Source organism: Myotis daubentonii, chromosome 6 (assembly GCF_963259705.1).
Source record: "Myotis daubentonii chromosome 6, mMyoDau2.1, whole genome shotgun sequence".
Classification (NCBI taxonomy): Eukaryota; Metazoa; Chordata; class Mammalia; order Chiroptera; family Vespertilionidae; genus Myotis; species Myotis daubentonii.
This window is the reverse complement of record NC_081845.1, coordinates 39,271,874-39,296,542: the sequence shown is the minus strand read 5'-3', so window position 1 is coordinate 39,296,542 and position 24,669 is coordinate 39,271,874. Positions and strand designations below refer to the sequence as shown.

The following is a 24,669-nucleotide window of genomic DNA, read 5'->3' as shown; positions in this document are numbered from 1 at the left end:
TCCCCAAGTATATGGGAGGTGGACTCAAGGAAGAGCTGTGGCCTGTTGTCCCCAAAGCAAAACGCTATGAGGCACGGGCGTGAGACCTGCCTACTTAGTGCAGGGCCTGTAGCGCCTACTTAGCATCCCCAAAGCTTTCTTCCTGCCTGCGGTGTCTCTGAGTGTGAGGAGCACTGAAAACTGCCCTTTTAGGAGACAGGAAAATTGCAAAGTCGGGTTCATTCCATGGAATGAATTTCCATTTTTCCTGGCTCCAGAAATGCTGTGTCTGTCAGTAATTTTCATTCTTGGGTCACAGCTCCCAGGGGAGTAGGAGAAAGGCCAAACAGAGAGAAAAGTTTTCAGTGTGTTTCTTCTTTGGCTCCTGGATTTGCTCCCTGGCTCTATAAACAGAAAGGCTGCCTGGTCCAGCCTTCCAGATGCAATTCCCAGTTTCGGGCCACTCTGCCGGTAGCTGAGCGGGAGACCTGCCCCGGGCCAGCTTCAGAGACACAGTTCTGAAGCTGCGGTGCCCATGAGAAAAAGGGGGCTCCCTTCATTAGAAAAATAACCAGTGACAGGCCTGGCTGGTTTGGCTTAGTGGATAGAGCATCGGCCTGTAGACTGAAGGGTCCCGGGTTCAATTCCGGTCAAGGGCACATGCCTGGGTTGTGGGCTTGATCCCCAGTTGGAGGCGTGCAGGAGGCAGTCAATCAATGATTCTCTCTCATCATTGATGCTTCTATCTCTCCCTCTCCCTTCCTCTCTGAAATTAATAAAAATATATTTTAAAAAATAACCAGTGACAAAAGACTTTACCTAAAAACTTTTATTAAAACCAACAACTCCCAAATAACTTTGAGTCACTTCCCCTGCACCTACCGTTTTTCGTTTCCAGCAATTGGAAGAACTGCAGAGAACCAAAAGGATAAAGGCTGAATTCATAACCAGCTCTTCGGAAGCATCGTCTTTCTGCTGACCTGAAATAATTTCCATACATTTCCCTAAATCTATGGGAGTTAATTGCCAATTTGCATTTTGGTTTGAGCATTCAGATCTCAAGATGGAAACTTAAGCTCTTTATTTCAAGACAAGTGAACGAAGGGAAACTTCTGAAGCTCATTTTCTGATGCCCAAAGGCTTGTGGGGCATCGCTCGTCTTTCCTCTCCAGTAGCGTCTGCAAACATATCTTAGAGGGGCAGCTCATCCGCGGGTCTGGGTTGCTTTCTGTGACTGCAGTTACGGTGGAGAATTTACCCTCCACCCCCAGCCTCTCCAAATCTTAATTTGTAAAAGGGTCACAGGATTTTAACTTTGCCTGAGACACCTCCTTGGAGCCAAATGACGTCAATACCTTTTACAAGCAGGAAACCATGACTTCACTCCCAGCATTTTCAGGATGAGTCCCCTGACTGAGGCTCTAGTGGGGAAAACTCGTCTGTGTCCTTTGACACTAGCCTGCTCTCATGATTAGTGTAAGTGACTCGGGGACATCATCTGCTTCTACTAAAGTAAATGACGAATGAGTTCTGGGAAGTGGTTTCCAGAGCCGCCCCAAAAGACAGTCAGGGGAAAGCTCGGTGTCCGAAACATTAATTTAGACATGAGGCTGCATAATGTGTCTTTAGCTCTGACCCTAAAGTGGTTTCGCCTTACAGCTTCCCCCATCTGGTGTCATTTGCTTTGTCCACTTGTGAAAATGCACATGACAGCAACAGCAAGCATCGTGTAACCACGGGGCACGTCCCTTACAGTTCCATTGACAGAAAGGCATTGATACTGCCTTTACCCAGCTCCCCACCTTTCCTCACATTCCCCAGCGGAGCTCTGCCCACGCACCCGTGCCCCAGCCCGATAGCACTTTAGAGAAAGGGGGTGATGGAGCCATACCTTGTACCCAGGTTTCCGCCCTCTTTTCTTTGGGATCTTCACTGCCGGTAAAGAGCCAGCTGACGCAGAATAAAGGTTATGAACTGCCATCTTCACAGGCGTTGAGTGAAGTGGGGGTCGGCCTCGCTTTCTCCCAGGGGTCCTCTGAGACTGCATTTCTGCTGGTGCCAGTCTTGCAGAAGAAGTGACAAATCACTCACAGGCAGAAGAGGCGCTAAGAATCCGTCCAGACACAAAGCAAAACAGAAACAGAAGTGTTTGTTTGGTTTGCAAGGCAAACATGGATCCGGTTTGGTGATTTTGGCCATACCACCCCTTATTGGAGGGGAAGACCAAATACAGGAGAGAGCCAGGCACCACGAGAAGCTTTTATGGTGCTGTTGAGCTCCTGGTCTAATTTCAAGGATAGCACATTTCCATGGGTCTCTAGTGAAGTAGGAAAGGTACTGGCTAGGGGGAGAGGACAACAGAGTCCCAACGCCAAACACAATTGATAGCATTACCAGCAACAAGACAAGTTTATCCGTGTCTCAGTTTCCCCAGTTAGTTCAACTTTGAACTGATATAATAATAGTATTAAATAGACATAATCATTCTCTCATATTCACTCCTATCCCTTTGGCTGGGTTATGAATTGTTACAACCTTTTCCCCCCATGAATGAAATTTAACAGTGAAAATCAATTGTGTTAAAAGTCAGTGATATCCCTCAATCCAATTGTGGGCAGAGATTTACATACAGAAACATTTATTTTAACCTGATTTGTAATTGCAAAAATAAAATGGACACAGCCCAAATAACAAACAATAGGAGAATAGTTGATTTATCTACAGAATAAAACAATCAACTAGTTAAAAGCCTTTAAAAATGCCCTTAATAATATGGTGTCGAGTGAAAAAGCATCACATAAATTGCACATAAACATGACCTCAATTACACAAAAGTGTATATGGTGAAGAAGTAAAAGGAAACATGCTAAAATGTTACCAATGGCAAAGATGGAGGGACTCTGAGTAACTGTTTACCATGTGAAAACCCGCTCTTCCAAGTGAATAGTACCACATACTATAATATTTTTAGAATTAAAAATGCCAACAATAAGCTTCTCAAGTACAGTTGGCCAAATCTTTCAACAAGAGCTTGTTGCTCATCCCCAACCCAGAGAACACAACCGATATCATGAGCTCAGGGGTCAGAGTTCCTGGAATGTGGCAAACGAGATAGAGCTTTTGACTTTTACTCAGGAATGATGTCAGGTAATAAAATTAATTTCTGAGAATCAGAGGTACCTAACAGTGGAAATGAGAGGCTCTTGCTCAAAAGGCTGCAGACAGAGTTGGGAAAGATGATAGAAGCAGTCCCTACACCCTGTCTGGGCAGTATGCAGGGACCAGACTGAGTTTTTATGCTCTTGAGGTGGTGATGCACTCTCTAATTTTGGTGGAAAACTTAGAAAATCTAAGTATGATGGAAAGATTGTTAGACATGACTACATAGAACTCAAATGTTTTCATATAGTAAAAGTAAAATCATGAAAATTATTGAAAATAAATGAACATCTCAGGAATCTATTTGCTACATATGGGCCAACAAAAGGTTAATACAAAGAATTTCTTCAAATTATTAAAATGAAAATAAGAACTCTGATTTAAAAACGTGAAAGAGAGAGGATAAACAGAAATAAATGGTCAATTATCACAAGAAAAGATTTTAAACTTTACTGGTAACCTCCCCAAAAAGTGAATTGATATCATTTGTGGCTCTCAGACTGATAAATGTGAATAACCCTGACAATACTCTATTGGTGAGGGGGGAGAGGAATAGACACTATTATTTACAGTTGGCAGGGGTAGAAATTAGCCAACCTTTCTGGAGGACAATTTGAAAAACTCTTTAAAACACACATGCACATTTCCTGATCCAGCTATATTATTCCTAAGGATTTCTCCTAAGAAGATAATCTGGGAAGAACACAAAGATGTGTGGCCAAGGATATTTTTGCATATTAATTATAATAGTGAAATACTGGATGCAAGCAAAATATCTTTCCAAACAGTTTTAGTTTAGTAAACTATTTCACATTCATAAAATAGAATACTTCGTAATTTTAAGTATATATGCATGTATGCATACACTCATGCATATATGAACACTGCAAAATAGTATGTATAGTATGATTCTAGTCATATATTTTAATGTATATAGATTTAGATATATCTGCATATGTTTAGGCATAGAAAGAAGTCTTCTCTGATATTTCTGGTGATAACATCTTCTTTGCCTTTTTGTAACAATTTGGGGTATTAAAACAGTGACCAGGGGAGTTCTGTGGATCAAGAGCCAAAACCACTAGAAAACAAGAAAACAAAAAAGGCCGAATAAGTAGCACACATTTCCAATAGAAACTTCCATAGAATGGGAATTATTCACTCATTGTTAATTTTTTATACTATTTTTCTACCTATGGTTTAAAAAATGGTACCAAGAAGAAAGCAAAAACAGAGACAACCACCCTCCTTAATACCACCTCCTTCCAGGTGGGGTCAGGTGGCAACTGGGTTACTGACCTTCCCCAAAGATTTCCCATCATCTCCAAAGACCTCAAATGCTCTCCAAAGACATCCTTAGCCATGGACACACAACTTGATACAACCAAGTATACAAATCATTTCAGAACTGTCACAGCCCTGGAGGTGGACATGAGACCTCTGAGTTTCTCTGCTTTCAGTTGTGCACTTGGAAGCCATCTTGGAGCAAAGAGCTTTAGCAAACATTAGAAGATTCTGCTCCTGGAACAGCCTAATCATCGAGTCTCTGGATCGCCAAGTTCTGCCTCTATGAAGTTGTTAAATGATGACTTGACATATTAAATCAAGTGATTTGCAGCTTGTTTCCCAGGTCTCCCTTTTCTTATCAAAACAAAGCGTGGCTAGAAATATTACAACCAAAACCAAGAGAAACTAAGATCTGGTCTATGAATTTAGGGATGACATTTTACCTGTTCGTCTTGCCAATTTAATGCATGTAAATTAATGGTAGCTCTATCAAGGTCAAAAACAAGGACTGACCAAATCCAAAAGCATACATCAATGCCATGGAGTCACCTAGGAGTCAATCCTGAGGCATGTATTCATGTATCCACTCATTCATTCACTCATTCATTTATCAATTCATCCAACAAATATCTGTTGACTACACAGTGAGTGTGAAATACTGTGCTTAGACACTTGGATTACAGATGAGAATACATAAGGTACATTTCCTAACGTATTCACCAACTATGAAGAAGCAGACAAGTAGAGAGACAATAATAATATGTGAGATAGATAGTCGCACAGAGGTTTCATATGAAATGCTGTGAGAACACCATGGAGGAAAGAAATCAGTTGGAAGCAGTGGGGACAGGAAAGCACACAGCGGTGCCACCAGAGGCAGGATATTCGGGGGCCGAGCGGAGCAAGCTAAATGCACAGAGCTGGCAATGGAACCGGTAGGTGCAGGGGCATTTGGTGGCACATGGAGAAGGATGGGCCGGCCAGACAGGAAGCAGGATCACTGGCCTTCTGCTGTTTCTAAACGCATTAAGAGGTAGAAGTGACAAGGGTCTCTAGACTCCTAATGGACTCTAAAGTATTTCCTTCTGTGAGCTGCATGGAATGGTTTCTGACCTTGCTATAATGCTCTTTCTCACTGCCATTTCAAAGGGACAACAAAATCCTATTTCCCCTCATTCTTGGGCACCATGTTAAATTCCCCACATGCCAGTGTCTCTGTTGTGATTCTTTTGTCAGCAGCCTCATATACAACCTAACACCATGCTCCACAGGATGCTTAATTCTGTGTGGAAGGTGGTTTCCAGTGATAAGAATGCACCTTGGCATTTATCTGAAGTTCAAGCATTCTTCAAGGTGGCCCAAGCCCTCCTGCTTCTCCTCACACTCTCACTTCTCTCAACTCCTTCACCATCTATTGCTTGCACCACCAGTTTCAGCAAGCGCTGGTTAAATGATGGTTTATATCATTTTCTCATTGTTTCACCCACATAAATGATTTCTGTACATTCCTGGAGGCCATGGGCCATATTTCATATGTCACTTTGCTTTCCACAGCACCTGGTGCAGTATCGCACCCGCAGAGTGCACCTGGCACCTGTGGCAATACCGTTCACCAGGGAGTCTGCCCGTCTCACCTGGGCTGACAGCCCACAGCTGGGCTCAGAGGTATTTTCAATTCTGGGTGTAAATACATCAATATAGATGAACACCTTGATGGTCAATGGAAACCTCATACCATAAGAAGAGGGACAGCAATATGTTCTGTTAAATTGAGGAAATACATCCTCTTAATACAGATTTTTCCCAGTTCTGACACTAAAATTGGGCCAACAGAAGCAAAGCCAGCACTCATCTGTACTCACTCCTACCTAGTGCTCACATGTTTCTTTTTGATTATTTAAGAATATCCAGGGTATCATGGACTGACAGTTGTCAGAGGGGAGGAGGTTGGGGACTGGGTGAGAAGGATGAAGGGATTAAGCAAAGAAAAAAGAAAGAAAGACTCATGTACGCAGACAGCAGTATGGTGATTGCCAGAGGGAAGGGGTTGGGTAGCAGAAGAAGGTAAAGGGGGGATGAATGGTGTTGGAAGGAGACTTGGCTTGGGGTGGTGCACACAAAGAGAATGTACTATATACTTGAAACCTATATAATTTTATTAACCAATGTCACCCTAATAAATTTAATTTAAAAAAAGAGTGTCAGGGGTAGTGTTAAGAGAACAAAGAAGCAAATTGTAACAATTTATGAATCAACAGCAACAACAACAATGGTAATACAGTGAGTTGAAGTAATTGTGAAAGGCTAAGAGTTCTTTATAAGACTCAGAAGACTATGGTAAGGTGCACAAAACTCTAGTTGTAATCATTTTCATGTAAAAGACGGGTGAATAGAGTAACATGTCAGTTATTTTTGCTGATTTTAATAAGTAGGGAAAAGCTTATCCGCAGGTATTTTGTCCTATTAAATCTCTACCTGTCTAAATTGACATGAACGAGTACAAAGAAATTGTAAATAAGCCAACTTCTCCTGGAAAATGGGAATTGGCTCGGGAACAAGCGGCCCCAGTTGTCCCAAACAATAACCAGGTAACAGGTGGGTCCAATAGAACATTCAAGGGTGCTGAGTCCGTCAGATGTCTTCAGAGGCGCTGTAAAGTGCGGACTTGTTCTCTCTCGGCCCCAGGAGGTGAAGCTTCCGGGTGTGCCCATACGCACCTGAGGCTTCAACACACAGGTGCCTCCTCCGTCCCAGGTAGGACTCTCAGCCCTGTGGTTTGGGGGTGCCGGGGGCTTCCTGCCTCCTTATTATGGGCCTCCTGCTGTGCAGGCAGGTGCTAGAGTCCGTCCTACCCTTAGCGGAACGTGTAAGTCTCCCAGCACTGGAACCTGCCCTGCACCCATAAAAGGACACTTGGGGGTGCAGCAGATGGTGACAGGGAGCCGAGCCTCCTATATTTAAGGGGAGGAGGAAACACACATAAACCAAGAGCAGAGAATGTGTGTAGTGAAGTGGGAGAAACACCATTACCACCTGCAGGGTTTGGGAAAATGCTACAGTGTCTGACAGCATGAGACACAGCACACCACAGAGGGATGAATAATTCACCGGCTGGGCTGTTCCCTAAATCTGCCTGTTTGCTGGGATCTGCCCTCTCCTCATCCAGCACAGGAAGAAGAGAGAAACCGCGTCCCACTCTAGCCACCCAACCTGGGCCCGCGGCCGCAGCTGCTCCTCAGCACGTGGTCTTCAGAGAGCAAGAGAAAGCAGGTGCGGGCCCAGGAGGGACTGGCTGCCACCTTCTTTCAGGCACCCTGACCACCACACTGACAGGCCTTCCCCTTCAGGTGACATCCTTTCAGAAGACAGCCCTCGAGAGACTCCGTGGGCTGGCCCTCGGCCTGTCTCCCTCAGCTCCATCCCTCCTCCTGCCCCTGCAATTCTCTGTGTGAAAGGAGCAGCCACCCACCCCCACCTCCACCCCCGAGCTATCTTCCAAGGTTTCTTGACAGCTGCTTGCTGGGTTTGCCCAAAGGGGGTGCTGGTCTGAGTTTGGAGGGTGGGGTTGGCATGGGTAAGACAAGGGAAGCTGTAGCCCTCTCTCTTTGTTGTGCTAGCTCCCACTGGAGAGCCTCATGCTGCACACTCTGTTGGGTGGCCTGGCCCTGCCTTCTGCTACACCCCTCCTCCCTCTGCGCCTCTAGCCTAGAGGTGGCTGCAACCACAGGGACTGTGGCTAATTGTCCAGTCTCCTGTTTGGGCTTTTTCATCATCATATGACCATTTCCCAGAGTTAAATTACTAGTGTCTTAAATGCTGAAGAGAGTTCCTAGTTAGATCCCGACAGACAGGCGGGTCAGTTAATGACCTGGCAGAATGGGAAGCTTGTAAGAAAGCCTCCTTTGGAAACTTCCTATCTATCCTACTTCCTCAAAAGATAGAATCTGCCTACCTGTGGCCACACCTGGGCGCATGCCTACATGCATGGTTGTGAGAAGGGACCTGAAGGAGGCAGAGATAGGATGCTGTCTGCCGTGCCTGTGGCCAGCAGAATCATAGCTAAGAAAAATGAGAGTGAATGGTCTTCAAGATCAATGTTTCAGTGTATCTTGTAGCATGGATGGCATGCTACCATATGGTAGGTGAGGAAGATACACGCTACAAATGCATAAGCACATATGCATGTATGTATGCTCATATGCATAAAATATCTCTGGAAGTGTTTTTAAATTGTAGGAGTCATCTTTGAGATAGGCAGCAGCAGCTGGAATTCTAGGAGCTGGAAAGGGAAAGGGACTTTTCTTTGTGTGCTGGTTGCTACCTCTTGTATTTTGTGTGCATTCAAAAACCAAACAAATAAATAAGTCTAATCTACTCTCTCTCACTCTAGAGTGAGTGGCTCTGCCATCTGCATGACTGGCCGGCCAGGGCTGGCTGCAGGGAGGCAGGCTCGCCAGGCGCTCTGGACCCTGAAAGGACTGAGAGGCAACAGCCAGTCCGTGGGTGCTGCACTCCGCTTGTGCCACGGTTGTGTGCATGTGACCTGACCGGACCAGCAACCATCTCAGTGGGCATTCATAGTACATGAGGCATAGTATTAGGTGGTGGAAATCACCCTGGACCTCAGGGCTGGACCCCAGTCCTGGCTCTACTCCTAATCAGCTGACAGATGAGGACAAGTCACTTAATGTCTCTGAACCTCAGACTCCCATCTATTCAGTCTAGATCGCTAAGCTCCCTGTCAAGCACAGCTCTCAGTTGTATAAAGTGACTAGAAGCCCTTCTTGGATTTAGATAGTTTCTTACTTACATAGACAGCAAAAGCAAGAAGAGACCTACTCTTACCCCACAAGACAACACAGAAACCAAAGGGGCCAGGTGAAACCACAAGTGGTGTGGCACCCTGGTGCTGAGGAGCCACCATGCTGCAGTGAATTTCGTAGCCCACAGCTGCCCCCTACGGGAGGACCAGGCAATGTCTCATTGTTCATCAGTACCAGGAAGAAACTGTCCTACAAAAGCCTTCTGGACAGACATGGGAGGAGGATAGCAAATGGCCTTGTAGCAGCTCCTGTGCGCCCCTGCTCTGGGAGGATCCCAGGGATTCTGAGAAGACTTGGGTCAGCTTTAGGTCAGCGGTGGGCAAGCCTTGCCTGTGTGGCCTATGGGGAGCCATGCAACGTGGCCGGGCTGCCCTGGTAGAGCCAGTCCCCTACACGTCCCTCCTGCCTTTGAGAAGCTCACCACTTAGGGAGAAGAGATAAGGTGTGGCAGGAGGGCAGTTCTGAGGCAACTAGTGTCTTGAGGACGAAGACCAAAGAGCCAGGATACTCGGAGAGAAGAGGTCCTGAGGGACTAAGATTCTTAGGGTCAAGGACCTGAAAGGGGAGTTGGAACTTGGGGCCCGCCAGCTCCTCTCCACCTCACTCTCACCAGGTCCTTGCCACCTGGCACTCCCTGCAGGATCTTAGCACCCTCTCCCTTTACTGCTGACCCCAGAGGACATCCACGCTGAAGGGGCCCCCTGTATGTAGCCCCTGAGGATCTCCTCCAAAACCTACTCTTCTCTCATTCCAGGAGGCTCTCCTGGGCTTGAACATAATAATGACACTGACCTGCTTCCCGTCTGAATGCAGGTAGAAGGAGAGCTCAAGGCAAGCACATCACACGGGTCTCCCGAGAAGCTTCTAACTTGGTGCCTGCTCAGTTTTCTCTAAGGTGGACTCAGAGAAGGGGCATTACTGGATCTTTGCTCAGCTCTTCAAGAGAGAGCTCTACCTCTCCCCGAAAGGCATCAGCTTCTGCCTGAAGTGGGAGGCCTTTCCCCGGGGCCAGATGAAAAGGAGTCACTTTCAAAGACTGTGTTCCTCAGGAGGGGCTTTCCCGAGGCCCCTCGTCCACAGCTCTGCCTGGACAGCATGTTTATATTCCTTCCTTCCCTGTGGCCATGACGGAACAATTTCTATCACAGCACCTCCAACATGTCATTCTATTTATTGGTATCCTTTTCTATCTCTCCCAATATTCGTGAGCTCCTTGAAGGAGGTGCTATGTCTTGGTCAATGTATCCCACCTACTAGTAATTCAGCATCTGGCACATCTTATCAAATGTTTACTAAACCAAGGATGTATGAATGAATGGAAGAATGAATGCATGGATGATCAGTTAGGCCATCCCCTCCTCCAGGACTCCCCCACTCCCCACACTGAGGCAACAAGACCCAGGCATTTGTTACCATCAGGCTCAGAACTCTATCCCATGGTAACCACTTTCCAAAAATAAGACACAGTGTACCGCCCGGCTGGTGTGCTTCAATGGTTAGGATCACGGTTCGGTTCCCAGTCAGGGCACATGCCAGGATTGTGGGCTTGATCCCCAGTAGGGGGCGTGCAGGAGACAGTGGATCAATGATTCTCATCATTGATGTTTCTCTCTCTCTCTCTCTCTCTCTCTCTCTCTCTCTCTCTCTCTCTCTCTGTCTCCCTTTCCCTTCTTCTCTGAAATCGATTTAAAAAAAAAAAATTTTAAAGCCACAGTATACCACAAGCTGCCAAGATGAGCCTTCACCTACTTCATCTCTATTGATTTTCACAACTCTGTGAAATAAGCATTATTGCCCTTGGACTTACCGTTGAGGAGCTGAGACCAGAGCGTTTTCATGAGGTCACTCCTTAGTGGGAAGGACTCAGATTCCACCACAGGGCTCTTGGCACAAATCCCTACAGCTGCCTCCCAGGGTCAGGCATGGGCAGCATGGGGGAGCTGGCAATGGAGCTGGTTAGAAGGGACAGGAGGGAAACCTAACCCTTTGAGCCACATCTCCCAAGTATCTATAGGATATGAAGAGACGACACTGGCAGATGAAAGCTTAGGTGGTATAAGGCAACCCAATCAGTTCGCTGAGCATGTGATGACTGAGTGGACAGAAGAACACCCTTCCTTAGTCAGGGCCTATGGCATGCAGACTGATCCACATGTTTTAAAAGATCATAAAGGCAGCGTTTGCTAGAAGATGCTTGTCTCTGCTAGGAGGTGGAGTCAGACTTTCTGTCACTCCATCTCAGAACTCGCATTCTATACTGTAAGGAAAGGCACTTTTCGGGCAGCTACAAGTATTTCTTTTTTCTTTTTTCTTTTTTTTTTTTTTTTGCAAACCACTATTTCCTGTTTTGTTCTCTATTTATACTTCACATTTAGTTTTGAGAAAGTACTGGCGGTTTGGTGTTTTGGTTGTTTCTGGCATAATCTTTATCTACAAAGAAAGTCTCTTTTCAAGATGATTTTCTTGTAACATAAATCAATTGTACACCTAGATTTCTTAAAAATACTTTGCTGAGAAAACTTCTTATAGCTTTAACATGAAAACAATGAGATTCATATAACACAAATCACAGCTCTCTAAGTCAACACCTCACACAATGCCAATTCATCCACCAGTCTTGGGGATTTGTGAATTCCTCAAGGACTTCATACACGGCTTCTTTCGGCAGTGACATTTCCGACACAAACATTTTCAAACAATCATGATTGTTTAGACTAAAGTAGAGAAATGTGTAACTATGATATCTTCATAATGATACTCTTTGCAAAACCTTGAAGTATCTAAGGCTCTCTCTAGTGCTATGTAAAGAGACTAGCAACCCGATGTTTGCCCTCAAAGAACTCACTATGAAAAACCCCACCTTGGACTCATGTATACACGACACAGCAGTCTGCAGAAAACAAGTGACAGCAACCCAGAAACCAATGCTCTCACTTCTTGGTCAAGTCAAGGAGAGGATGCATTTTAGAAGTGAAAGTCAAGAACAAGCACACGGTTATCTTGAAACTGAGTTTGTTTCTCCATGTTTGGTAGCTGAAATTTTTGCTTCCCCAATAGACAAGGACCATGTTTCCATGGTCGAGGGGCCAGGAGGAGGAGAAAGTGACCAGGAGCCAGCAAGCAAGGATCAGGAGAGTGGCTTTGAGTCGCAGTGAGAAGTAAGTAGAGTAGCAGCATGATTCCTGGGCACCGGTGTCCTGACCTATTGAATGAGACACCAGTACTTGCCAGGGTCACGTCACCGGCTGCCTTGAGGATCCAATGGGAAAATGGCTGTGAGAGCCCATCATATCTGTCGAGGCTTGTGTGACATAGATTGCTGCTGCTCCCGGACAAATGATTCTCATCTTTTATTCCCTCTGCAAAGAACAGGGAGCTGATAGGAACTCTATTTCCCAACCAACTTGTTTGCAGGGGCCCCAAAGACAACATGATACAAAATCATTGATTTCTACTTACCAAGCTAATGAAATATACCCAAATGCATCCAGAAAACACCATGTTCCTCCGCCCTTCCAGCAGAGCATCACAATAGCCCCGCCTCCCAGCTAGATTATACCTGCCTCAGGGGGGCCAGGGGTGCTGTTACTGACGCCCTGGCATGGGCGGGGGGCGTGGGGGGGTTCGGAGGTCTCAAGGAAGCTGAGTGTCTAGAAGGAAAGGAGGGTACCTGGTGCGTGGCACTGTCACAATCCATCATCCGTACATGCAGCCACTACGCACAAGGGTCACTCTCTCCCTTATTTTACAAAGAAAAACTTCAGGGCCTTCAATACTAGGAATGCGAACTACCAAGGTCAGGGATAGAACGGGTGAAGGGAGAAAGGATTTGGGACAAGGAGCACCAGAAAGCTTTCCAGCTGAAGGAAGGAAAACCAGATGCAGTGCTGATTCGCTTCTGATCACCAGGATCACAAAGGCTTTGCATTGTCCTGTTAGGTGCGGTCAGGGCAACACCCCCCAAGGACATGCGCGGGGACCTGACCAGTAATCCCAATGGCCACACAGCTTAGTGGCCCCGTAGCCTTTGAAATACTACAAGACCAGGGCCAAAAAGCAACTTCTTAAAGAAGCACTGGCCAGCAACAGACTTTTCTCCTCTTACTCATCCGTTTGATCATTCAACGAATGTTTTGGGGCACCTATTATGTGCCGGCCCACTGGGGGCATGAAGATGCCCCAGACACTCTCAGAAGGAGGAAAGAGAAGCAGACCACCTACAGGTCATGGCGTCTTCTCAATACCACCCACCAGACACACACACACACACACACACACACACACACACACACACACACACTCTGGTGTGTTGTGCGGCTGGATTCTCCATGTCTGTGTTGTCAGCACACGGCTCCTCAGTCTCAGAGTCCCAGGACGGCTCTGAGCTTGGTGACACTAGCAAGTCCCCTGAGGAGGAGAAGCAGCCATACCACACTCAGTCCAGGGGAGGGATGGCCACTGGGCAGAGACGGGGCCTCTGTGGCCCAGGCCGGCCAGCCCACAGCAGTGCAGCAACTTTACCCCTGGGTCCCCCAGCACAGCCCTTGAGGCAGGATTCCCAACCCCTCCAGCCCTGGTCTGCGACTTCCCTCACACTGTGTCCTTCTGCTTGCGGTGCGGTCCTCAGCAGCCACAGCTACACACAGGGCCCGGCTCACAGAGCCAACAAGGCAACAAACAGTGGCTGAATAACAAATGAACTAATGAAGTACACAGACACACACACTACTTTGTTCAATTCTCACTACAAGCCTCAAAGGCAAGTACTGTCACGTACCCCATTATACAGGTACAGAGTCTGTCAGCCCTGCTCAGATGACGGCTCCGAAAGGCTCCTGCCTTGCCAGAGGTCGCACAGTAATGCCCAGCCTCTATCCATCAGGCCAGCCCAGCCTCTGCCTACCACACCTTGTTAGATGTCAGCAGCAGAGATTCCAGGGTGTCGTCTCCCAAGGCCTTTGCTTCTGGCTGGGAGATGTTACATTTTAAAAGCTGACTCCTCAAAACCAAAAGGCCTGGCAGCCTCGCACACTCCCTGAGACAGTCGGCGGTGTCATCACCGCGCAGGGCCAGGGCTGGGGCAAAGCTGACGTGACTTCCCGGGCCTCGCAGACAGTGAGTCCTCAGCAAATATGATTTGATTGACTCATAAAAAGAAAGGGAGGGAGCGGAATGATACCACGATGTACCTGTGGACTTTCACTTGTCGGTTACTAAAGGAAAGGTTGGAAAATGAAAAAGAGAATGGCTTTGTCTTGCGCCCTCTCCAGTGGGTTAACAGTCAGCAAGCAGAGGCTTCCTGGATAATTTCCCAGATCTCCTCCCTTCTCCAAGATTTCCTGAGGCCATGCAACAGCAGGTAAATCCATTCTTAATTAGCTTTCAAAGTTTACCTTTTAAAAACCTATAGCTATATGAATATTTATTGAACACTTAATAGGTGGGAGGCATTTGCACCAGGAGATACAAAGGGGCTCAGGACAAGCACTGACAGAAAAGTGGGTGCAGCTGGCAGGCACGCCTGGTCGAGCGAGGACAAACCTCGCATCCTTCCGGCAGGAGCCAGGAAGAGATGTTGCCTCGGAGATCAACGTGCAGAGGAGTGCGGGAGACAGCACTAAAGAAACAGGGGTGTCTTTGGGTGAACTTTGATTTTTTCGACCAAGAACAAGAACAGCATTCGCCAACTGCTTAAAGTGGACCGGGCGTTCACAGGACGGCTCAGAGACTATTCCGTTCTGTTCAGAGCAGAAAGGGGAAGGATCTCAAACTGGAGGCGGGAGAACACATGATAGGAGAGGGGACGGCTGGCTGAGGCAAGGTGAGGTATTGACAGCTGTCACTCACTTCAGTGAGCTTAAACCTCTCTAGGCTCCGACAAAATACCCGTCCTGCCCAGCAGGAGTTTACGAATAGGGTCTCAGAGCTATTGGAAATTTCTGAGAAATCCTAGAAAGGAGAGAAGTACAGGAAGAACAGATGGGCAGTATTTTACTCCCAATTTTCAAAACAGATTGGATTCTGAATCAGAATAATCGGTTACAGAGGCAATTGTCAAACACATTAGTAAGCTCTTGTAAAGGAACTTGGTCATCACTAATATTGGAACATTGGCTCCCAGGAGCAAATTCCCTTAAAGATTCAGGCTAGCCCTAGCTGGTTTGGCTCGGTGGATAGAGCATCGGCCTGCAGACTGAAAGGTCCCAGGTTCGATTCCAGTCAAGGACACATGCCCCGGTTTCAGGTTCGAGCCCCAGTAGGGGGCATCCAGGAGGCAGCCAATCAATGATTCTCTCTCTTCATTGATGTTTCTATCTCTCTCTCCCTCTCCCTTCCTCTCTGAAATCAATAAAACAAAATTTTTTTAAAGATTCAGGCTAAACCTAACTACTAGTAGATTTACTGGACAGGGATGGGGGCATGGGAATTAGGTTGGAAATCAGAGGAATGCTAGAACTATGGGCTGTCTTGATTACCGCCAAGTATTTGACAAAACTTCCCAAGATAATGTCAGGGAGCAGATAGTAAATGTGAGCAGAAGGCTGTTACTTTGGGGTAGAATCATAGCTAATGAGACACCGCCCGGGTCCCAAGATGCATGACTACGACAGCACGGATCTGTAGTTGGCCTGCCAGTCTTTAGTTTTCATTATATTCTCCCTGACAACATATATGAAGACTTGCAAGACAGGAGGGCTATCAAATAAGCAGGTTACACAGGTGTGGGAGGGACAGCTAATGTTACAGATGATAGACTTAAGACTCAAAATTTTTTAATCAGATAGACCCATTCAATCAAATGAAAGTTTAAAAAGATAGAATATCTGAAATGTCACAACCCAATGTACAGGAAAGGTTTCCTAGGTGGAAAAGATCTAGGACTTTTAGTTAATGACAAGTCTTCTTTAGACTATGGTGTGGGCCGTGTTATCAGAAGGCTCATGGGAATATAGATTGTATAGTGTCCAGATCAAGGGAAACAATCACCCCTTGGTTTTCAAAACATCTGGAGTTTTACACTTGTTTTCAGGGGCAAGAATTAAAATAAATATTGGGTTCAAAAGCAGGGGAGAAGGTACATGGGAACTTTCCTTCATGGGACAGTTGAAATAACTGAGGGTTTATCCTGCAGAAGCGACAGATCTTTCCTATGGCACCACAGGCAGAGCCAGGAGATACAGGCAGCTTCCATGATGGTCCCCAACAGCCCAGCTCCTGTGGGGTCCACTCTCACATTGTCAAGAATTTAAATTCAAGAACCAAGATGGCGGCATAGGTTAACGCTGGAGTTTGCTGCTCTGAACAACTACTCCAAAAGTAAAACTAAAAGACGGAAGGGACATCACCCAGAACCACAGGAATGCTGGCTGAGTGGAAGTCCTACAACTAGGAGGAAAGAGAAACGCATACGGACACTCAGAGGAGGCGCAGTGCTGAAGTCAAATTCTGAGGTGCGGAGTGTGCGGAGCGGGCTGGCGGCGGAGGGCGCGGTTGTTGTTTTCAATCGGGAGGGAGTCGCAGACTCTGAGCTCCAGATACAGGCGAGTCTTTAGGGACCCAGACTCAAACGGGAGAAGCCGGACTGTCTGGCTTCGGTCAGAGCGAGTGCAGCTTTCTCTCCGAGCTTTGCAGCGGGTGCTGGGACTCAGAGAGGCAGAGCCCCTGGGGACAGGACTGAGAGCCGCCATCCGCCATAACTGCTCTCTCCGGCCCACCCTGTTGATCCTGTGCGACCCGCCCTACCCAAGCCCTGCACAGAGGCATTTGCCGGATAGCCTCAGGCAAAGGCTAGATTAGCACCTCCCTAGAGGACAGAAGTTCTCTCACTGCTGACACAGCTGATTCTCATAGCCACTTGGCCTGGAGGTCAAACCCTCCCTGGGATTAGCCACAACAATCAAGGTTTAACTATAAGACTGCGAACAAAGACCACTAGGGGGTGCACCAAGGAAGCATAACAAAATGCGGAGACAAAGAAACAGGACAAAATTGTCAAAGGAAGATATAGAGTTCAGAACCACACTTTTAAGGTCTCTCAAGAACTGTTTAGAAGCCGCCGATAAACTTAATGAGATCTACAAGAAAACTAATGAGACCCTCAATGTTATATTGGGGAACCAACTAGAAATTAAGCATACACGGACTGAAACAACGAATATTATACAGACTCCCGACAGCAGACCAGAGGAGCGCAAGAATCAAGTCAATGATTTGAAATGCGAGGAAGCAAAAAACACCCAACGGGAAAAGCAAAATGAAAAAAGAATCCAAAAATGCGAGGATAGTGTAAGGAGCCTCTGGGACAGCTTCAAGCGTAACAACATCAGAATTATAGGGGTGCCAGAAGATGAGAGAGACCAAGATATTGAAAACCTATTTGAAGAAATAATGACAGAAAACTTCCCCCACCTGGTGAAAGAAATGGACTTACAGGTCCAAGAAGCGCGGAGAACCCCAAACAAAAGGAATCCAAAGAGGACCACACCAAGACACATCATCATTAAAATGCCAAGAGCAAAAGACAAAGAGAGAATCTTAAAAGCAGCAAGAGAAAGAAACCCAGTTACCTACAAGGGAATACCCATACGACTGTCAGCTGATTTCTCAACAGAAACTTTGCAGGCCAGAAGGGAATGGCAAGAAATATTCAAAGTGATGAATACCAAGAACCTACAACCAAGATTACTTTATCCAGCAAAGCTATCATTCAGAATTGAAGGTCAGATAAAGAGCTTCACAGATAAGGAAAAGCTAAAGGAGTTCATCACCACCAAACCAGGATTATATGAAATGCTGAAAGGTATCCTTTAAGAAGAGGAAGAGGAAGAAAAAGGTAAAGATACAAATTGTGAACAACAAATATGCATCTATCAACAAATGAATCTAAGAATCAAGTGAATAAATAATCTGATGAACAGAATGAACTGGTGATTATAATAGAATCAGGGACATAGAAAGGGAATGGACTGACTATTCTTGGGGGGGAAAGGGGTGTGGGAGATGTGGGAAGAGACCGGACAAAAATCGTGCACCTATGGATGAGGTCAGTGGGTGGGGAATGAGGGCGGAGGGTGGGGCGGGAACTGGGAGGAGGGGAGTTATGGGGGGGAAAAAAGAGGAACAAATGTAATAATCTGAACAATGAAGATTTAATTAAAAAAAAAAAACTAAAAAAAAAAAAAAAGAATTTAAATTCAGTTAAAAGAAGGATCTCCCAGAATTCTCATTATCTAAGATCCATCTAACCCAAAGGAGGAAAGCAATAGTTCAAGGGCTTCCTTACGTCAGCAGCGAGTCCAGCTGAATGGCATACCACATACTACAGCCAGGAGCTATTATTCTACAGGACAGGTAGCCCTGTGTGCACTTGAAACACAGCCCCAATAATTGGGAAACCACCCTGGCTGGTTTGGCTCAGAGGATAGAGCATTGCCCGTGGACTGAAGGGTCCCAAGCTCAATTCCTGTCAAGGGTGCATACCTGGGTTGCAGGCTCAATCCCTAGCCCCAGTCGGGGTGCCTGTAGGAAGCAACCAATTGATGGTTGCCTCTCTCTGTCTCTCCCCCTCCCTTCCACTCTCTCTAAAAATCAATGGAAAAATATCCTTGGAGGAGGATTAACAAAAGAAAATAATAATAATAATAATAATAATAATAATAATAAATAATAATAATTGGGAAACCCATGAAAAAGCAAATACTTAACACAAGCCAAACAATTGCAGAATAGGCCATTTGGGTTCCTCCTCCCTGCTTCGAGGAAGGTGTCTTTCTCACTGTGAACCAACCAGATGGGATCCCATTCTTTCTGCTTTCATCTCTTGTCATTTCTTTACAGGGTGAGTTGCATCCTTCTATTGGGGAAACCCCAAATTCTCAGCAGCCCAATTTAGTAAAGACATTAGAGCCTATTAGAGTTGTTGGGTCATGGGGTTGTGTTTAACTTTATAAGGAATTGCCAAACAGTATTCCAGTGGTTGCACCGTCTTCACTCCACCAGCCAGTTGCTCCATGTCCTCACCAATATTGGTTGTCAGTCTAGGGGGTGGAACTTGGTTTGTATTGCCTAGATGAGCAGACAAAGTGATGGGCACCTTTTTATGTGTATATTGGCCATTTGTGTATCTTCTGTTTAAAGTGTTTGCCCAAATATTTATTGCCTTTTTTATTATTGGGCTATAGAAGTTCATTACATATTTTGGATAAAAGTCCTTTGTCTTCTATACAGTAACTGCAAAACTTCTGTCCCAGTCTGTGGCTTGCCTGTTCGCTCTTCAAATAGTGTCTTTTAATAAGCAGATTTTTATATATACTTCTGTTCTTTTTAAAAAATATGTTGTGGTTGCTTTCAGAGAGGAAGAGATAGAGAGATAGAAACATCAATGATGAGAGCAAATCATTGATAATAAGCAGATTTTAAAAAACTTGTTATGAAGTCAAAAATAGCAACCTGTTGTTTGATGATTAGTAGTTTGTGTGCCCTCTCCTAGAATTTTTTCCCATCCCACGGTCATGAAGATATTCTTCTGTTTTCTTCTAATTTAAAAGGCTTTGTGGTTTTACCGATTATTGTTTAAGGTGTATGATTCATCTCAAATTAATTATTGTGTGTGGCATGAGAAAAGGTTCAAGATTCATTCTTCCCACATACAGACATCCAGTCATTCCAACACAACTTGTCGAAAATACTTTTTTCCCCATTGAAATGCTTTGGCACCTTTGTCAAAATCAATTAATCATATGAATTTGAGTTTACTTCTGGACCATTTATTTCATTGAAATATTTGTCTATACTTATGCCAATACCAAACTCTCATTTACTTTATAATAAGTCTTAAAATCAGGTAGTGTGAGTCCTCCAACTTTATTTTCCTTTTTCACATTTATTTCATAATTTACATGTAAATTTTTATATGTGTCGTATACCTGCTGACATTTTTTATTGGGAATGCATTGAACCTATAAATTAACTTGGGGAGAATTGAAATTTGGCCAATCTTGAGTCTTATAATCCAAAACACATTGTATATTTCTCCTTTTATTTATGACTTCTTTAGTTTTTCTCAGAAGTGTTTTGTCTTATTTTTCCTTTTTAGTTCTAGAATTTCAATTTCTACTTGTTTTTATTTATTTTTAGTTTCCATTTCTCTTATAAAATATCCATTTTTTCTTATATTATTTAACATATTTATAATAGTTATTTTAAAATAATTATCTGATCATTCCAATAGCTGGGCCATCTGTAGATATGTTCCTGTTGTCTATGTTTTTTTCTGAATCATGAGTAACATTTTCTTGCTTCTTTGCACGTGTACTTTTAAAATTGTACTCCAGGAACTGTGTGTAGAAGAACAGTGGAGAATGGAGCATCATTTTTTCCTTAGTCTTGTTTATGCCCCAAAGTTGCAAGCCCTTTCTTCTGTGATTATTCCGTTTTACCGGGAATGAACTGAGCTGCAGCTTTATACACGTTGAGTTTTCCTGCGATTTGCCCAGCTCCCAACCAGTTTCCTCTATTTTCTTGTTTACCTTTGACTTCAACTCTTTTAGGGCCCCAGAATCCAAAAACCAGGAGAACATTTGAAACCTCACAATTTTTCTCTGCCTAACAGCCACCCCCCACTGATGCTATCTCAGCAGGATTCGGAAAGGGAGAGATGAATTTACTGGGGGTTTTTTATGTATGTGTTTTTGTGCCACTTTATTAAAGTATTGCTTGTCAGCAACAAACCCACCTTTCTTTGCCCTCCTCTGTGGTACTGGATCCTACAAACTACACGTATCTCTGCCGGGGCGGGACGTCAGGGCCATCAACAGAGAGCCTTGGAGACACTGCAAATAAGAAGGGACTTTTCCCTCTTCTCCTGTTTAGTGTTCCTAGTTGGTGGCAAGTGGCTCTGGCTGCAGGGGTCCTGGCAACGTTGCCGGGAGAGGCGGGCGGTTCTCTGGTCAGGCAGCAGACTCTCCAATGTGTGTCCACGCTGTCCCCGCAGAGGTCTGACTCAGTCTCCTCACTGCTTCCTTTTCCTTCAGCTTCAGGGAGAGTTGCCGTTCTCTGTAGTCACCACGTTGGAGCTCTCCGCTACCACGTCGGCAGCCGTCCGCCTTTCGCAGTTAGCAATTCTGTATATTAAACCTGCCCTATTCCAATTCCCGGTGTGTGTTCACATCTTCTGACCGAACCCAAGGGTGTTCCAGGCTCCAGTCCCTCCCTAGCTGCACCCACCGTCACATGCAGGCCCACTCCTCCATCCCAGACCCGGGTCCCACTGTCACATGCAGGCCCACTCCTCCATCCCAGACCCGGGTCCCACTGTCACAGGCAGGCCCACTCCTCCATCCCAGACCCGGGTCCCACTGTCACAGGCAGGCCCACTCCTCCATCCCAGACCCGGGTCCCACTGTCACATGCAGGCTCACTCCTCCATCCCAGACCCGGGTCCCACTGCCACTGGGCCCCAGCAGCTCGCAGTGTTCCCCACTCCTGCAATCCCTGCCCTCCTCCCTCTCGGGTCTGGTGCACTCCAAGTCAGCCCTCCAGACGGCTCACGGAGCACGTCCTTGGGGAGATCCCCACTCCTCATCTACCTCTGCCTGCCCATTCCCCAGGTGTGGGAGCTCCAGTTCTCTCAGGAACATAGTTCATCAAGGTTTGTTTGTATCCATCAGTTTTCGCCAGTGCCGTGGAAAAGAACTGTTTATTTTTCCCAGCTTATTCTTATTGCTTCCCAGGACCAAAAGCCTTTCGCATCTTTCTATGTCCTACCTGGACGCAGAAGCCTCTAGGTATTCTGGCAGATGCAAAGAAACATTTCAGAGGGATACGCTGTTACAGAGCTAAGAACTGAGAAATGTGGAATGGGGGTGAGAGAGCACAGTAAAGGGTGGAGAGAGTTCTTACTTTTTATTATAATCTTCAATGATCCATTCATTTATTCAACAAATATTAAGTGCTCAGTGCTACTATGGGCCAGTGTTCCGGACACTAAGACTATAGTATCAACAATAACAGAAGGTCACTGCTCTCATGGCACTCAGGTTCCAGGGGGAGAGACAGGCAATAAGCAAACACTGCGTAACTAGCCAGGGGTGACACGTGCTATAAGGTAGATTAGTCTGAGGGCGATAACTGAGGACAGCGGGGGTGCTCTTGTATACTGATGGTGGGAAGGCCTCGCTCTGAGGCAGGGCTGGGGGACGTCCAGCCTGCAGCCCGCACGTGAAAGCCCGTGGTCTGGCCCTGCCAAGACAACCGCAGGCAGGACTCGAAATTCAATAGATCTAGGAGCTTTTCATAGCGACATCAATTTATATGAAGTGAATTCTATTAAGCGAATGATGTTATAAATATCCAAATGGCCCAGAAAAAGGTTCCCCGTTCCTGCAAAGGACACTTACGCAGAGGCCTGAAGGCAATTCGAGAGTGAGACACAGGGCTGCATGAGTGACGGGCAGAGGAAGCGGCAAGGGCGAGCCCTGCTGTGGGTGTGCATTTGGTGTGTTCCGGGCGGTACGGAGGCCAGGGGACTGGGCACAGGGGAGGCCAGGGGACTGGGCTAGGGGAGGCCAGAGGACTGGGCACAGGGGAGGCCAGGGGACTGGGCACAGGGGAGGCCAGGGAACTGGGCACAGGGGAGGGAGACGAGGTGAGAGAGAGAAGGGGGGCTCTTAGTGCCCTATAGGCACTTAGGAGCACTGGTTCTCCCCCTGAGTGAGGTGCGGGGCCACCGCCCATTTCTGAGCTGAGCAGAGAAGTGACGTGGCTCACATGGAAAAGGCTCGCTCTGGCTGCCGTGTTGAGAGCACGGCTACGTGGGTTCTGTACTAATTTGCTAATTTTCATTTTAAACATGCGTATGTGTATGTACAACTTGTATAACTCAAAATAATTTAAAAATAAATAAATAACCCTCAACAGCTTGCTGCAAAATTAAGTCACGGCAGAATGCCCACCTTGTCTGAGGCCCGGCCCCATGGGAAGCCGAGGTGGCCCAGGGCTTTGCTCTTCAATTTTAACTGCAGCCTTTCAGATGCAAGATGTCCAAAGGGGAGCCCAGAGGGGACAGAGGAGAACGTGAGCCAAATCCCAATCGCAGTATGTTGCTTGAGCATTCTAAGTAGACCTCACAGCTGGGATCAGAACACAACACTTTATTTCATACCTATGGATATGTGTACCACATCCATTCACTTTTTAAAATTAGCTAGCTCTCCAAACCCCGGCTAGCGGGGACTATCATCCAGTTGTCCTATTTTTTCTATGCCTCGAAAGAGAAAAGTGTAGCAAAATTGGGGTTCTCGAGGCAGCCCAGAGCTGAGCTGGACACCAGCCCATGTCTGGGTGTAAGCCCTGCTCTCTCCCTGTGTGAGAGCCAGCACAGGCCGATTGAGCAGGATGAGGTGACCTGGGGTGGGGTGGGCTGGGAATCAAGTTCATCACCTCCTCAGCCCATTTGTGAATTCTCTCTATATTTGCAGAGGAGGCACAGACCCACGCTCACTGCCCCCACAGGCCCTGGTTCCTGCTTGCGCACTGGGAGAAGCACGTGCAGTGCTGGACATGACTGAGCGTGACTTCTTCCTAATCTTGAGCTGAGCTCTGCCTCCCAGAAACATCTCTCCCCTGGCCTTACCTCTGTCCTCCGGATTGACCTGGGGCCATCCGCTGTGCCTTGCGCGTGGAAAAATACACCTTAATGTTTCTAGAGGAGGAATAGGTGAGACTCGCTTTGGCCTACCTTTCTCCCCTACCTCTCTGCAGTCTGACCCAGGCAGCTCCCACTGGTCCGCAGACAGCGCTGTCCTGCACAGGTTCCCTTCCCACCTCCCTCTGGCCCTGGCACGCTCCAGTCATCCCTCCAGGTGGCTTAGAGGGCATTTCCTTGACAAGACACCCTTCCCACCTTGTCCAGCCGAGGGCCGCTCCCCACCTACATCGTGGGCACTTGGTGGGCACACCCTGCCGCTCCCTCTCAGGGAACAGGGACTTGGTGGGACTCGCCTGTCTCCTGTCCCCACACTCCCAACCAGATGGAAAGCTTCCCATAGGCAGGAACTACCTTGCTATCCCCCAGCCCTTTCACAGGGATGAACATACAGCTGATACTGAGCAAGCATATGTCGAGTGGATTAATTAATTAATTCATTAATTGTTGATGGGATCAACTGGGCCCCTGTCCATTTTTACATCACTAGAATCCCACATGACAATCACTTTTAAAAGGGCAAGGGATGGTGGCCACAGCAGGAATGTTTAATACAACACCTTACAGCTGGGACCCTGGACTGATTTTATAGGCCCGGATGTTTCTGTGAGATGAAAGCTGCCAGACCCTACCTGAAGACCCCAGTTATGCCCAGACCCAGCCAATGTCACATTTTCAACTTGACTATGTTCTTCTAAGCTATAAATTTCCCAGCTT

At 46.4% G+C, this 24,669-nt stretch overlaps 1 protein-coding gene across 2 annotated transcripts in view; it reads right to left on the bottom strand.

Moving 5' to 3' along the window:
- Nucleotides 1-24,669, bottom strand: part of SCML4 (Scm polycomb group protein like 4) — a 92,474-nt gene that overhangs the window by 52,088 nt on the left and 15,717 nt on the right. For both annotated transcript variants that reach the window (XR_009453444.1, XM_059700793.1), the window contains exon 2: nucleotides 1,871-2,084. Coding sequence is in view for 1 of the 2 variants with exons in the window: in XM_059700793.1 (XP_059556776.1) it covers nucleotides 1,871-2,026 (156 nt within the window). In the remaining variant the exon portion in view is untranslated. The remainder of the gene's footprint in view (nucleotides 1-1,870; nucleotides 2,085-24,669) is intronic.